At 35.4% G+C, this 15,615-nt stretch overlaps 3 protein-coding genes and 1 pseudogene across 6 annotated transcripts; 1 reads left to right on the top strand and 3 right to left on the bottom strand.

Moving 5' to 3' along the window:
• The first annotated feature begins 323 nt into the window (after positions 1-323).
• LOC120016777 lies at positions 324-3,064 on the top strand (annotated as a pseudogene).
• LOC120016776 (AT-hook motif nuclear-localized protein 1-like) lies at positions 3,036-4,278 on the bottom strand. The gene is made up of 6 exons (XM_038869692.1): positions 4,269-4,278; positions 4,131-4,186; positions 3,882-4,013; positions 3,469-3,630; positions 3,278-3,373; positions 3,036-3,059 (listed from the first exon to the last, which is right to left on the bottom strand). The coding sequence occupies exons 1-6, from the start codon at positions 4,276-4,278 to the stop codon at positions 3,036-3,038; spliced, it is 480 nt and encodes a 159-aa protein (XP_038725620.1).
• Positions 4,279-4,741: 463 nt separating this feature from the next.
• Positions 4,742-8,888, bottom strand: LOC120016052 (AT-hook motif nuclear-localized protein 1-like). Its single transcript, XM_038868626.1, has 6 exons — positions 8,729-8,888; positions 8,148-8,517; positions 6,314-6,381; positions 5,846-5,977; positions 5,361-5,522; positions 4,742-5,217 (listed from the first exon to the last, which is right to left on the bottom strand). The coding sequence occupies exons 2-6, from the start codon at positions 8,506-8,508 to the stop codon at positions 4,990-4,992; spliced, it is 951 nt and encodes a 316-aa protein (XP_038724554.1). The 5' UTR covers positions 8,509-8,517; positions 8,729-8,888; the 3' UTR covers positions 4,742-4,989.
• Positions 8,889-10,521: 1,633 nt separating this feature from the next.
• LOC120016165 (vacuolar protein sorting-associated protein 29) lies at positions 10,522-13,811 on the bottom strand. Of its 4 annotated transcripts, none has more exons than XM_038868802.1 (4): positions 13,657-13,811; positions 13,159-13,323; positions 12,036-12,173; positions 10,522-11,039 (listed from the first exon to the last, which is right to left on the bottom strand). In XM_038868802.1, the coding sequence occupies exons 2-4, from the start codon at positions 13,288-13,290 to the stop codon at positions 10,740-10,742; spliced, it is 570 nt and encodes a 189-aa protein (XP_038724730.1). In that variant the 5' UTR covers positions 13,291-13,323; positions 13,657-13,811; the 3' UTR covers positions 10,522-10,739. The 4 variants fall into 4 exon arrangements, with proteins under 4 accessions (XP_038724730.1, XP_038724732.1, XP_038724731.1 ...); XM_038868804.1 differs by having other exon boundaries at positions 13,661-13,766; XM_038868803.1 differs by having other exon boundaries at positions 13,599-13,703.
• Positions 13,812-15,615: the final 1,804 nt, after the last annotated feature.

Below are 15,615 nucleotides of genomic sequence, written 5' to 3'. Positions count from 1 at the left end.
CGGCTCGGAACGGGATGACAAAACCAACCAAACCAACTATATTTTTCTCCATCCTTTGATCCAACGTTCGAAGTAATCCCATCTAATTCGTTATTATAGGACCGACAACATTCGATTCTTACTCCCTAATCCACTCAAACCCCTTTCGTCGTGCATTCCAGTATAACCAGAAAGAATAAACACCTCGCTCTATTTCGCTCTCACTCTCTAATGGTACTCTCTCTTAATGCAAACCTTCATCAGTCTTCTCTCAGGTTTTTTCTCCTCTTCCTCATCCAATATGCGTATGAAATACAATTTTTTCTTTCAATTTTGTAAGTTCGATGTTGTTTGGTGATCGGTGGGTGTTTATTTTGTGCAGTTGTGGGAGCAACCATTATGCCGGGCTGAAGCTTTGATATGTTGCTCATTTCTCTCTCTATCTCTCTAGTTCCATTTGCAAGTTGTAGACCTAATTTGACTGCGGAATTATTTAAACGAGTTCATAAGAGCCTCCATTTCAGGTAAAAAATTTGTTTTTGTGTATTTTTTAGTCGAAATGCAATTTGTTGTTTGGGTTGACAAATAATTGATGTTATAGTAGAATCGAATCAATTAGAAGTTACAAATACTTATTTGAGAGTCTTCTTTGTGCTGTTAAAATTTCTAGCTTGGGAAATAGTTCATGATATACGCGTTTCTGTTTCATTATTGATGAATCCGAATTTAGAATTCTACGCAGTTGAGATGTAATACCTCCTTAAGACAATACAAGAAGGGTGGGATTACGCTTTTATAAATTGGGTTTTGATGCTCTTCTTCCAATGTCCAGTCACTGGTGGTACACTCAAAATCGTTGGGTGCTAACCATATGACATAGTAATTAGCTAAGTACCGAAAACAGCAAAATAATTGTTTCTTGTCCCTTAGCAGTAGTTGCGTTTCAAAAAAAATGTAGACAACTCCTGTGCAAAGGCTCTCGCTGTCAGGCACATGTTCGCAGATTTTACCCCACACAATATGTGGTGAGAATGTTTCCAGTGGCTAATGCTTGCAGTCTGCTCCACATTTACCATGATTGAGGGCATTTATAATAGTGGATTCTTTTGGTCAAGTTACCCAAGTCTTATTTTTTTGGAAAGTAGAAAATACATAATCAAAACCATTATGATTAAAAATGATATGAAGCTATTTGGCTTGCAAATTAGCCTTGTACATGATATATTTCTACATCTACAGGAATCGCAAACCTAACGCGATAAGAATTACAATGATGCCGGTAGGAACACCACAAGTCCCGTATAGGACACCTGGTGAGGGTACTTGGCAATGGGTTGATCTGTGGAATGCCCTTGTAAGTTATAAAAACTAGTTTTATGGCAAGTTCTTGATCAACCTTTCTTATTAGTAAATGTTTTTGGACTTATTTAGTAATTGTAGGCTTGATGTATTGACATGGATGTATTATACGGCTTGAAATCATGCATAAAGTACCGGGAGCGTGTTATCTTCATTGGACAAGAAATAGATGAGGAGTTTAGTAACCAAGTACTGGCAACAATGTTATACCTAGACAGTCTTGAAGATAACAAGAAGTTCTATATACATCAATGGTCCTGGGGGAGATGTGAGTTCATTGCGAGCCAAATTTGCTTAATTCAATTATTACTTCTTTATCTGTCTTTTTAAAAAGAATTAGTTTATTTGCAGCTTGCTCCAACCCTGGCTGTCTACGACACTATGAAGAGCCTGAAGAATCCTGTTTCTACCTATTGTGTGGGCTTTGCTTATAATCTAGCAGGCTTTCTTGTTGCAGGTGGGGAAAAGGTAATGATTGTATGCCTCTAGAACCTGGATTAAGAAAATTACCTTTACCCATCTAGTAAATGGTGAGCAAAAAATGTAAACTGTGCCATGGTGTGTGGGGGAGTTGACCCCTTGTGTCTAAGAATTTGGTGAATTCAAAGAGATGGCTTGCAGTGGATGACCTTTATTACAACTATTATTGCCTCTCTCTGTTTTTTTTTTACATGTATCTTGTGGGATGAAAATAGCCTCTCCACATATTATGTGGTTGGTAAGATTTGCGTACGTCCTACCTATCCCTGACCCCCCTCATTGCAGGAAGCAAGGAACCTTGTGCATGAGAGTTTTTACCTTTTTGACAGGAGAACATGTGGCACAGTGGTAGAGTTGTTGTGGTGCAACCTAGACCCGGCCCAGTGTAGGAGCCTTTAGCATGGGAGTTGTTTACCTTTTTTTATGCATCTTGTTGGGTGAAAGTGTTTACTCTACTTGCAGTCTAAATATGTATAATTAGGATAAAGCTTGTTACATTAGAGTTAATTCTTTTCTTATTATCATTATTTATAGTTCAGCGGAAGAGTATTCTTCTATTTTCTGTAAAATTGTTGTGTAACTGAATGCACAATACCAAGATGACTCAAATTTTGATAGTCCACCTCACAATTTTCTTGTGTGACTATGTGTGTAAAGGGAAGTCGTATGGCCATGCCACTTTCAAGGATTGCCCTGCAAGCTCCAGCTGGTGCTGCTCGTGGTCAGGTATGACTGAGTGTAATCTCGCCTTGAGATGCTGTGAAAGATGCCTTTATCGTTCATTCTCAACCATATTAATTATCATCGATCTATGACATTCCTGGAACAGGCTGATGACATTCGTAATGAAGCAGACGAGCTTCTTAGAATCAGAGATTATCTTTACAAAGAGTTGGCAAAGAACACAGGACAGCCTGTTGAGAAGGTTGGTTTGCTCTGCTCTGGTTCATTTCATATGTTTCTTTGCTCGCCTGACTGGTTTATTTGTTGAAGGTAAGTGACATTGTCAGCTTTTCTCGTTTTCAACTAAAAGCTTGCTCCTCCCAAAGATACAGGAATAGGTCTTGGTTAGTTCAGTATTACTATTTTCTACCCTCCGAATCGACTCGTAGCTACTTGATTTTACAATGTTGTTAAAGTTCATAGTTCTTTTTGTACAATGAGTTGATCTGTTAGGAATTTTGAATGGAAGTCTGGACTCCAACCGTTGGCAAAATTCACAACCACGTGATGGAGGACTTCTGAAAGGCATAAATTCATTTAAACAATCTATTAAATGTTGCTTGTGATGAGAGAGGTTCGAACTCGAGATATCTATGAGATATTATAGATATGAGTATCATTTGAACTATTCGTAGTTCTCGAATCATTTTTAACTTTATTTTGAACTGGCAACCACATAAACATGATATATGCCAGTATTTTTTTTTTTAACCAAAATAAAATTACTATTTCATACTTTGAAACATCTCCTTAGTTCAATCCCAATCTTTCTAGTAGGCTCTGTACCCGGGCCCTCCCATTGATGTACTAAGGCTGGTTCCCTAACACAAAACTGCTCACGTGAACCTGATCCAAAGACAATGAAAAATACAAAGTTAGCATCTTAATGGAAAAAAAAATGAAATACTGAATTGTAAGTAGCACTACCTTGACTGCAGTGGCGGCTCTTATTACTCCAGCGACGGCGCCACCGCACAAATGCCCATTTGGTCTTGAGAACGTAATGTTGATGCCACCCGATTGCTCATATTCTCCCCCGTTGGTGATGGGAACAAGAGAACCGGACAAGCTTAATATCTCGAAATGACCCTGATTAGATTAGGTACCAAATCCAAGAGTTTAACTAAATCTTAAATCTTAATTATATTACAATTTGAAGAATTTGAGAGGGATGAGAGGAAGAAAGTAGGAGAATTGTGAGATAGAAAGTTTGGCCAAAACCACGTGACAATAATAACATATGGCCCGATCTCTCAACGGGTACCCAATATATTGTCTTTCTTTGGTACATTTTTCAGTCTAACAAGTTATATCAAATTTTTATTTTGAGTAAATGTAACCTCATATGTAATTGTTTCTCCAGTTGAAGCAGTTGGTAGAATCTTGACGCTCGAAATTACACCATAAGCAGAATTGATACATATAGCTTCACCACTTTGTAGAGAAAAAGATAGAATCTTCGCGGATGCATCCTAAAATCACAATAAATTAATTTTTTATTAATTCTAATCACTCTTATTAATAAAAAAAAAATCATAAAGTTTTCAATTGATTCAAATGGACAGAAGTCATAATTGATTAACACAAACCTCTCCAGGATTAACAGTTATGATATGATTTCTATATCTTGAGCCTGAAATTCTTCCTACAATAACAAGATTACAATAAGATTAATTTCCATTGATTAAGATTTTGAATATGAATATGAATATGCCATAAAAAAATACCTCCAGACATGATCTTAGAATACTGAATATTGTCTCCTTATTCAGTTGTCTTCTTCAATATTAAAATTCAATGGTGGATTACTATTTATAATGTATATAGATTTCTGAATAATTCACAATTTCACATCACAAGCAATTGTTTCTGCGTCATATATAGTTACCATATATTTTTGAAATATCGTTGAGAAATATATAGTTACCTTGTATATTCATTGAATATCTCATAATTTATTAATATGCCATTTAGGGTGTTGCCTATAAAGAAAGTTATTCATTTCATTATTTGGTAAAAAATTTAAAACAAGACCTGGAGCAGTCATTAAAATTTTAAACTTTTGGGCCTTTTAATTTTAGCAAAATGTTTAGATGTTTGGGAAAATTAAGGTTCAGTGACCTTTACAAAAAAATATTTCAACCACGTGTATTAGAGGTTGATCTTTAGAAGAATGAAATAAGGCACCATGAAAGCATATATAAGCAAAAACCCATTTTCATATAAGAATTCATCATTCATGAGAAAGGAAACCCTGGATTTAGATATTACATGAAAAATTCTACATGACACCACAACAATGGCAAAGGGATTCCTAATATCCTAACCAACTAAAATCCTACAGAAAAATGTAGTCTCTGGATAAATCACACACACAGAACAACAAGGGAGTTTGGTCGCCGATTTCGTCATTGTAAAGCCTCCTAATTCACAGTAAGATTACACCCTTTATGTTAAAACTCCCGATGCATTAATGTCAGTCGGTTTATTCCTTGAATCTGATGGCAAAGAAGACCAATTGTCTCCCTGGAATGGAGAAGGTGAGAGGTTCGATCTTGGATCAGCACTGGAGATAGGGACAGCAGCAGTGGGTGCGGCAGTTGATATGAAGTCTTGTTTCGGTTTCTTTTGCTTCTGCTCATGCTGGTTCCCTGCCAGAAAACTGCCAATGACAACCTGCACCATATGCACGAAAGGAGAACTATCAGAATCCCTGTCCCACTCTATTTCCGAGGACCAAACTGTAACATGTATCATATAAAAGATAGATTTTTTTGGCGGGGGATGGGGATGGGGATGAGAGAAAAGAATGGCAGAACCTGCACAGGACTAGCAGCGACAAGTAAACCAGCAACTCCACCACCGACAACGCGTCCATCTGGACTTGCCAATGAAACACTCATGCCACCAGTTCTGCTCCTTGTTCCACCGCTTTCGTTGGGCATAAATGACCCAGACAGAGAGAGGATCTCAAAACGACCCTGATTGAAAGTCAAATACAGAATGAACAAATAGATACCACACATCACAAACCGGGTTCAATTTGTGAAATTAATTATAAAAATTGAAACTTGATCATTGTTGTCTACTCACTGTGTATTGTTCCCAAAAAAATACTCTACATGGTGACGGTGTCTAAGCAAAAAAGTTATAAATAAAATACTGAAGGCTTTAATGGGAACAAACAGCTGCACACTAAGATGATCCAGAAAACTGCATACGAAAGACAAGATGCTTCACCAAAGCAATCACAATTCGGCCAGGGTTAAACAATTTGTTTCTGAGAAAGGATGATATGAATCACCTCATACGTCAATGTACCACCAGAAGAATCAGGCTGACGAAGCGTAACGCTGGAAATCACACCATTTGCACAGAGAACGCATATAGCCCGAGGCCCTTGCTGAGAAAATGATATGATCTTCATAGTAACATCCTAAAACCACCGGAACAATTGTGCTTTGTATCATTAAGCCATCCAAATACTATGAAGTACTACAAAGTACCTATAAAAGTATACATAGAGAAACATAGAGTTGTTTTTTCCTTCTTTTCACTCTTCTTTGAACTAACTAATTTCCCAGGACATCACTACATTTTGAGAATTTGTAAAAAAAAAAGTGCAAAAGCCGATTCTTTTTGGGTGAAGGAAACTCATCTCAATCACTCTAATGTAAAAAGTACGACGTTGGCATTATACTTCATAAGTTAGTGTTTTGTGACAACAAAAAGGGCCTAAATTCAAATGGATGCAGGCCATGTAAACACATACCTCACCAGAATTAACTGTGATGATGTGGGGTGTGAAATTTGCACCAACAGGGCAAGCAACCCATTCTCCTACAAGAACAAATACAGCAAGATGAACACTTACCTATAGAGCATGGGCAATAATATCATCACGACATTTATTAACAAGGCAACAAGTCTCCTTCATAAAAAGAATAACCTTTTCCTATCTGAGGTGCCAATATATAGTAAAAGAACCCAGTGATGCTGATCAGTCTAAAATCTAGTAACTGCTAATTACATTCAAAAAGAAATTTGTTGGTACATGTTAGTTCAACCCTGCTTCTTGGGAAGGGATGGTAAGCATCCGGCCACTCAACCATCAGGCAGGCCTTAGTTATATTCAAATTCTTACTAGGAGACAAAAGACCTCAATAACTTTCTGATTTTTGTGACGGGCCCTTAATCACGTCTAAATTAAAATAAAAGGTAAAAACAATGAGTCATAAAAGGGAACAAAATTGAGCAACGAAAGCATCCACTATTTTCAACATAACTTTGTAAACAGTGTCATAAAGCAATGGTATTAAATTCATCAAAATCATCATAAACATTGCTAATGGGAGTGCTTAGTAGAATCAAACTGAACATATCATATGCATTAATGTCCTATATTAATCATTGGAAATCAAGTAAACAAAGAGGCAGAGATCGAAAGACTTGCAGCATGGGTGATAAGATGTATCCTACTATCAGGGGCTAAGGTGGCCTGGTGGTATAGTGTCGGGTTCCAATTTCAAACACGTTGGTTCTATTCCATAGAATGATAACAATACAGTGTAAAAGAGAAATTCGAAATTGAAAAGAATGATGACAGTTTCTCGTAAAGCTTGGCAGAACAAAAAGCCTACAATGCCCCCTGCCGCTCTCAAATTTTCAAGGCCATGCACATAAATGACCATACAAATTGTTCTTATAATGATCATTAGTTTCTTCAAAAGTTTTCTTTATCAGCATATGATATCAAGTGAAAACCAATCCACTTGAAGTTATTATACACCGCATGTCGGCTCCAAATAAAGATAAAATTCGACACAAATATAACATGCAGAATGAGCATAGAACCCTACTATTTTCTTCGTGAGATGTATGGAAAGTAACAAAAAATATAGACACTGCATGCTTCATTGACTATGACAGGGTTCTCCATTTTCACGTGGGACTCTCAAAGCCAGTGCGTTTACATAAAGCAATGAGGATTAACCTTGTGCTTGTAAGCTAAGCTATACTGAGATAGAAGACCAGCCAACCCACCCAAATAAGCTATACTGAGATAGAAGACCAGCCAACCAACACAAAAGGAGGGCTGATACAGAGAAGTCAAAGCTAACATCCTATTGACACCCAGTTGGCAGAAAGTATAATCACACGACGTAGGAACTTCCAAAAGACCAAAACTGACATCACAAACACCAACAACTATGCACCAATAATAGTACTCTCAATTCTCAAACCAAATCTTCTCTTCCCCTATTTTCGCTACATACAGTCAGCATCTGGACGACATGGTTCTTTGGTCCAATTCTATTCACCGTCACCTGCAGACTTTTAGGAGGTACTTGGAAATGGTTGCTTCCATGATTCTCTTAACCACCATAACAACAAGATTCTATCTTTACCAATACAAATACCCCCAAACCACACACATAAATAGCTCAACGGGAAGCATCCAGTCAGGACCCACGTATATAGACCCCAATATATACACTATACATACGGTACCAAGACGCAAAGTTTCCAAAATCAGACAGAAATCAAAACGCAAAATCAGATAGAAATCAAAAGGGTATAGATACAAAAAGCTTGCAAGTCATTACCTAGATTCTCCATTTCAAATTTTGTCTTGCTAACGGAATTCGCTGGCTTCACCTTCTGACGCTTCTCTGTGGAGAAATCAATAACGGGAGGCGGTGCTGCAGAAGATATCGGCTTCGGAGATAGGGGCAACGTGGCGGAGCCGTCTGGTCCATATTTCCTGGGTCTGCCTCTCTTCTTCTTCACAGGCATCGCTGGCGCTGCCGCATTAGGTGTCGGCAGTGGAGGCGCCGCCGACCGTGGCTGAGCGGATCCAGGGGACGGGTTCGGGTTTTCGGACCTTGGAGCCACATGGAAGTCCGATGGAACATCAGATCCCGCCACTGTAACCCCACCACCACTACTTGCTGTTGCTGGTTCCATCCTTAAACCCTAAAAATGTTTTTTTACTTCGTTAATTTTTTCAGAAAAATATCAAAAAATTCATTTGGATTTTAAGCTGTAATTACCAATCATGCATAATTTTTTTGAATTAAAATCAAAATTTTGACTTTTGAAGAACGAAAATTTTAAATAAAACCCAGAAGCAAAAAAAAAAAAAGTAGAAAAAAAATAGAGACAGTAGAATTGAAAAGCAGCTCACCAAGAGCTTGAAGACTGAAGAGAAGCTGATTTACCCAGAAATTCTGGACTGAAATCTGGGTTTGTTTGTTTAATTTCAGAATTCAGATTATGAAAAACTGAGATGAAAGAGTCATTTTCATTTTTCTAAAAAAAGTTGAAGGATAAAAATTAGGTTTTCATTATTTAAATTGACATTTTTTTAATATAATAATATATGAATATTGAATTATAGACGTTAACAACTATTTTTGTAATTAAAATATTAATATTGTTTGCTTTGTTTGGAATCCGGTGATGAAAGAAAATTAAATAATGTTGAGTGGGTAGTTGATTTCATTTCTATCCTTTTAATTTTTCCTTTTTTTATATTTGTTTTAGATAAAGCTTGCGCTTATTATCATGAGTATCATTATTTTTTTTATTTGCGATTAAAAAAAAAATTAGCTTGCAAAAACAGGAAGAAATTATCTATTATATATATACATTAATAAAATTAACTTGAGTAATTAAAATGTTTGAAATTGAATAATCCTTTATATATATATTTCTGGATAAATAATATTTCATAATATTAATTATTATTAGCATGAAAAGAAATTCAAATCTCATCTTCTTCAAGTCATTAAAAGTAGATTACTAATAGGTCATTTTATTTTCTTTTTAGTAATAACTATGAAATTCTTTTTATGTAGTGTAGGGTCACAATTTTTTGCATAATTTGATTTAAACCTTTTGTACTTTATTTTTAAAAATACGAATAATTAATACAAATATAAAAATGACAAACTCAACAGTAATAGATGGGTAAAAATACGCGAAATTAAAAGTAACATATTATGTCTATAGAGCACAAATCACTAAACAAATTACTTAGATTTTTATTTTTATTTATCTTTTTTTTGGCATTAATTATGTATTGTACCAAAATTGAAAAAACTTTATATTAATGAAAAATCAAAGAATTCAAATGATTACAGCTCATAGATTTTTTTTAAAAAGCTAATAGAAATTTATTAATCCTTTACGAGTTTGGACCACAGACATTGACCCAGGAAAAGGGAAAAAAAAAAAAAGAAGAAGTTATTGAGGTGTAAAATATTCATTAAAACAAAACGAATAATATATTTTTTTAATAATATGGAGTCAGACGAATTGGCAAAAACTAGAAAATATATTAAAGAATAACAACAACCAGTTCTTAAAATTGTTTGGGCATTTGAACAAATACAATGGTGATGAGGTCGATGTACATTACCCTCCACAACTTTATTTATATAGTAGTGTGTGTGTATATATATATATATATATAAACTTATTTTATTTTTTGGGCTGCAGGGGTGGAACAACATGACTAGTGAAAAGGCTACAAACTCTAATTAAATGCAAAAATAAATGTTTTCAAATGAATAATAAATGACAAAATGGAAAAGTCAAGTGGTGCTAATATTGCATGTCAATTTCAAGGAGTGGAATCTTATGGCAATTAATATTTTTTTAATTAATTAGTAGTAATATTGTTTAGCTAAAACTGCATTATCGATTGACGAGCATTTTGGACATCATTTTCAATACTTCCTCCTTTATTTATATTTTTTTTTCCTCTGATTCTGATTTTCTTATCCCCCAGTATGACTTTGGTCATAATTTCATATCTAACTCTGTCTTTTCTATCTTTTAAAAGCAACTGTTTCTTTCTTATCTTTTTGAAATTATGGTCAAGATATGTTTTTTAAGGTTTTTCCTGTCGGTCGGACATATCTGTGGTTCAAATCTCCCAAGTGTTGTGATATGAATTTAAATGAAAGGAATGGATCAAGCCCAATTTACCTTTTGATTCTATTACATTTCATACCAATCGAAGGACATATAAAACAAAAGCTTATTCCAACAAATGAAAGTCGCACCAAATTACTCTTTGGTGTAAGAAACAATATTATCCTACATATAACAATGCTGGTCATATTCTAAGATAAACATGCACAATTGGAAGCACATACAGAAGGAAAAAAAAAGAAAAAAAAGGTACAACCTCATGAGTGAGTTGTGGCTGTGGACTTCTTGAAGTCAATCTTGTCAACCTTAACTTCTCCGTCGATGAGTTCATAGACATAAACCACAACACGAAGGCCGTCGATGTCCATGAGCACAAAGCTGGGGTTAACATCATAAGTGATGCTGCTGTAGGCTCCAGTGGCAGACCCTGGGTTAATAACAACACCTGCTTCATGTTTGTAAGCTGTGAATTGATGTGTATGACCAGTCACGAGAATATCTACATCGAGTTGCCTCTGAAGCATGGCTAGAGAGTCTAGGTCCCCCCATGGAACAACCTTTAAAATGTCAAAACCAGATTGAAACCAACTATCATCAGACCATCGCAAGGAAATGCAAAAACAGTTAGCGCAACCAAAGAGGTTTTCAAAATTTTTACAAATCATGTAATGAGAAATCTTTTCTTTCAGTGGCACTATAGCCTAAAATAGCAAGTCCTGCTGCTGTGCATTTGATCTATTCTGCCCTGATTATTTTTATTCATCATTATCAAGGTCCATATGAAAGATAATTACACTTGAGGATAACGCGAAAAAAGCAAGAGCGAGTGCAAACTTGTGAAAGAGAAAAAAGAAACATACATAAGAGGATTAAATGGGAGGAGGATATACGCTTAGAAGACATCCAAAATAAATTCTCATGGGGAAGCTTGGGTGAGAAGTCGCAAAACAAATAAAGAATGGGGGTGGCATGGGGAAAATGGCTCAAGGTCAGTTTGATAAAGCTTTTCTTCGAAAATGGCTTTGGAGATTCCCTAAGGAGGTTTACATATGAACCCGAGCAAAATGGATGGATCAACAAAATTAATAGGAAACTTGAAACATGGAGTTATAATGTGGGAGCAAAAGGGAGCACCAGACTCCTTGTTCTACTTCCTCAGGCTTTTTTGGGAACATGAAGAAAGAAAGGAAAAGAAGAGCTTTTGAGGGGAAAGACACCATTAGGCGTCATGAAAGATAGATGGCTAATCAGCCTTATTTTTTGTTTTAGTGGCATCTATGATGGAGTTAAAGCTATTCTTTTTAATATCTAGTTCTAGCAACCTATTCTTTTTAATATCTAGTTATAGCTTCTTGCAGATAACTTGTTGTGTACTTGGGAGGCACTAGCCAATAAATTCATTTGCGATCCAATAAGAAAGATGGAATTTTTAGTTAACTCCAACAACCGGAAAAATTATATAGAATGCCTTGAATTTAATTAGTAATAAGACTTTAAGTTTCATAATCCATCTGAAATTTTGAATCTCAGCAGAAACTAGAATTTTATCAAACCTGATGACCATGGCACAGACCCAACTTAAATTGACCAATAGTTAGTGTTTTGGTTTCCGGATATCGTGTCTCTTCATCATATTCACCTCGAGCTATATGCAAGTCGGGACAAAGAGTCTTCAAATAGTCATGTACTTCCTGAAAATAAGTTTGGAAGATTCTTACCCAACAGCGTTGGTTATAGTAAGTTCTATAGAAACACATCCAAAATAATCATTATAACTTTTTGATTCCTTATATGATAGTTTAGAAAAGTTATACAATAAAATCAGCAGCTTTTGATGAACTTTGAACCTAAGAGCTTCCCTGAACCCAGCCCTTCACTCACTCACTGGAGTAAACACCTAAAGACTAGCACGACATATTTGCAAATGCCATAACTTGCATCTTACACACGAAATGAAAAGCAAGTGATAGTTTTCCAATCTAACAAATCAAAGAGTTCAATCAGTAACAAACAATTTAGTATGATCAGGAAGGCATCATTAGGAGTCAAACTGTACAAAGAGAACCAAATATGTCATCCAGCAGATGATTCTGATTGGCTTTAATGTTGGGTGTATGCTATCTAACACATGATTAAAGATGGTAGGTAAAAGAACAAAATGCAAATGTATTCACTATAGTACACATCTATTCTAAGCAAATTATTGATTTAGGAAAATCAACATATTGTTTTAAATCAATGAGAAAAACCTATTCGACAAAATACACCAGGGTTTTCATGTATGAAAAAGGTAAAACTAACTCTTATATCCCTATACATGTGGAGCATAACTGCATAAGCCCTAAGTAAGAGAAAAACACAATTAAAACTTCAAGTGGGAAGCTATTTCTAAGTTATAGACTATAATGTAAGAATAATAAAAACATCTAAATTTCAGGGACTCACAGTTCAGCAATACTGAAAGTTCTAGAACTCCAGCATGCCTTCTAAAATCATTTTTTTCCTTTGTTAAATGACATATCAGAAAAATATAATCAGGTTTTACTATTTCTCCCCTCCCTAGTTCTTCAGACAAATCAGAAATAGAAAGATTAAAAAAAAAGTAACAAAATAACATGAACTGAAACGTTATACTATCCCTGTAAAGATTTGAGAGAACGAAAAAGAGAAGCATACTTTGATGCACAAATTTCCAGTGCAAATGATATGTTGGATCTTGCCAGGGACAAGCATGGACTTAAACTTTGCAGGCAGATCAGGTGCTCTATGGGGTACGTGTAGATCCCCTAAAGCCAGCACCAACACCATCTTCAACGTTCAAAGCCAAATCCAAGCTGTGATCTGGCGAGAAAGAAAAAAATAAGCATATACAAACAAGACTGATCAGACAAACAAAATACAATCACATATTATCACAATTACATTTATTGAACTGTAAATTGAATTCCGAATCGCCAATTCAAATTCCATAAACATTTTTCAAACAAACAACAATACCCTACCCCATCTCTACAAATCAAAGTCTCTCAAGATCATAAACAACACCACTAAGGGGACAGATGATTAAATAAGAGCGTGCACTGAACATGTCATAATCTGTAAATTAAATTGCAAACCGTTTATTAGAGAAAGCGAGAGAAGGATCAACGTAGAGCGATTTGCGAATTTACTTACAAACCAGTATTTTTGGCAATTGCGATACCGGACATTCAGTCGTCGTCTTCACTCTAGGGCTTCCATGCGAAATCGATTTGTCTGAGTGGAACTGTATGGATTCATGGAATGATTGAATGAAGCCTGGAGGCCGGCCCATGAATATTAGACCTTATATATGTAGCTTTAGGCCCAATAATCCTGGGCCAGGCTCATATTAATTAAAGAACGGTTATTGGACCTTAAAGAAACCCATTACATTTCGTTTCTGCATAAGCCCAAAAATGAAAATTGAAAAGGATAGGTCAGTCTACACTCTACAGTCTACACAACGTTTCCCGCCAGTTTGGCTACACTAACCATAGTTTACCAGTCATTAATCATGATTAGTTTTTGTCCACTTTCTTCTTTTTTTTTAGTTTTTATATATGGGGTCCTTATTTATTTATTATAAAAATAAATTGATAAACTCATCTTGGTCAAAGTTGCTAGGAAATCCCTAATACATTGTATATATTATATATGGTTTTAGCAGTAGTAGACAGCAGATAAGGTTGCTACTAAGCACAAAATTGCACTTTGCTTTTGGGTATTTGAGTTTGAAAAGATGAATCAACCAGGTAGAATATAATAACATGTTTCGTCGTGGCAACATATACAAGTGATTGTTCTATAAGAAATGAAACAAAAGATAAGGCTAGGACAATTTTCAGAAGTCATAAGTGATATCAATCATTCCAGTAATTGACAAATCACTCTCTGATTCAATCAGTAGGTTTTGTGAGCCCCTACATTTACATCAATTAAGGTACAAGATGAATTATTGGGATGATTGAGATCTTTAACATTTTTAGACAGTTATTGTATGAGATTTACCCAATACTATATGTAGAGGTGCAAAATAGATAATGAACTGTTATGTAATAAACCCTGTTTTTGCCGAGGGTTAGGACAAATATCAAATACTAAGCTCTTTTGTGTGGTTTTTAATAATAATTAATTAACAAAGACAAACGACGGCACAGTTTGCATTATCAGCTGAAATTTCAATGTAACATTAGTTGTCATCATATACAACTAGAAGAAGAAAAAGAAAAAGGACAAATGCAAGCATCGCAAATTAGATTCCAATTACAAACAGGAAAAGGATTTACAAAAGACTTCCCAAAGAAAAAAACAAAACATATGTCTTTGTTTAGTCAAACTCGGGCAACTTTGTAACGTTAACTATCAAGAAAAGTCGTTAAGTTATCCGACATATCACGTAGTGATTAGTGTTCCCTAGTGTGTTGAGCAAAGCAAACAATTAAGGGTGAGGTTTGTAGATGAATATTAGTTGTAACTCAGTGAATTCGGAATCCTGGATTAGTCACTACTCTCAACTCAACTAAACTCAACAATCACAATCACAGGTCGAAAGCATAGAGTAATTAGATATGTGATGGATCCAATTATCTATCTGGAGTTTATATAGGTCAAATACTCATAATAAAATAGGATGTGTGTGGACCTATGTCGAACATTTAAGTTTTGCATGATTGTCTTTTTTTAGATAAGAAAAAAAATACCCTACAACTTACAATCAAAACGACAAAGATATAACGTTGTTATTAAACTACTAATTTGGTCTTAGCTAGCTAGATAGGAGAATCCTGCCAGCAAAGTGGTGATGGTGGAGGCATAAAGCTAACTCTGTGGATGCTCGACGCAATTGATAATTAACTTGAATATTGCTGCTTCTTCTTCTTCTTTTTTTTTTGGGTAAACGAATCGATCTACTAGCTAGTGTCAATATATAATAATGATGTGAACCTCGAGAGAGGACTCAAACCAAATATTCACCAAATAATGGCGAATTTCGCCACTAGAACTAGATTACGTGCAATGCTAAATGCTTTAGCTAGCTACATGCCTACATATATATTTGAGCTGCTTGCCTGCTTGTACATTGATAATGTCAAAAGAATGATATATGCTAGC

The sequence above is a fragment of the Tripterygium wilfordii genome, chromosome 15, assembly GCF_013401445.1.
Source record: "Tripterygium wilfordii isolate XIE 37 chromosome 15, ASM1340144v1, whole genome shotgun sequence".
Lineage (NCBI taxonomy): Eukaryota > Viridiplantae > Streptophyta > Magnoliopsida > Celastrales > Celastraceae > Tripterygium > Tripterygium wilfordii.
This window is presented reverse-complemented; position numbering and strand designations above follow the sequence as displayed.

Bases quoted from the DNA above. Each gene is read 5' to 3' on its own strand.
- LOC120016776 (XM_038869692.1), bottom strand. The intron at 3,374-3,468 runs GTAGTGCTACTT...TCACGTGAGCAG, and splicing joins GAGCCGCCACTGCAGTCAAG to TTTTGTGTTAGGGAACCAGC. The intron at 3,060-3,277 runs GTATGAAATAGT...TATGCCTTTCAG, and splicing joins AACTAAGGAGATGTTTCAAA to AAGTCCTCCATCACGTGGTT.
- LOC120016052 (XM_038868626.1), bottom strand. From the start codon at position 8,508: ATGGAACCAGCAACAGCAAGTAGTGGTGGTGGGGTTACAGTGGCGGGA. The intron at 5,523-5,845 runs GTGATTCATATC...ACTTTCAATCAG, and splicing joins GTGGTACATTGACGTATGAG to GGTCGTTTTGAGATCCTCTC. The intron at 5,218-5,360 runs GTTCTGCCATTC...CATATGGTGCAG, and splicing joins TCGCTGCTAGTCCTGTGCAG to GTTGTCATTGGCAGTTTTCT.
- LOC120016165 (XM_038868802.1), bottom strand. From the start codon at position 13,290: ATGGTGTTGGTGCTGGCTTTAGGGGATCTACACGTACCCCATAGAGCA. The intron at 12,174-13,158 runs GTATGCTTCTCT...ACTTATTTTCAG, and splicing joins CTGGAAATTTGTGCATCAAA to GAAGTACATGACTATTTGAA. The intron at 11,040-12,035 runs GTTTGATAAAAT...GACATTTTAAAG, and splicing joins GTCTGTGCCATGGTCATCAG to GTTGTTCCATGGGGGGACCT.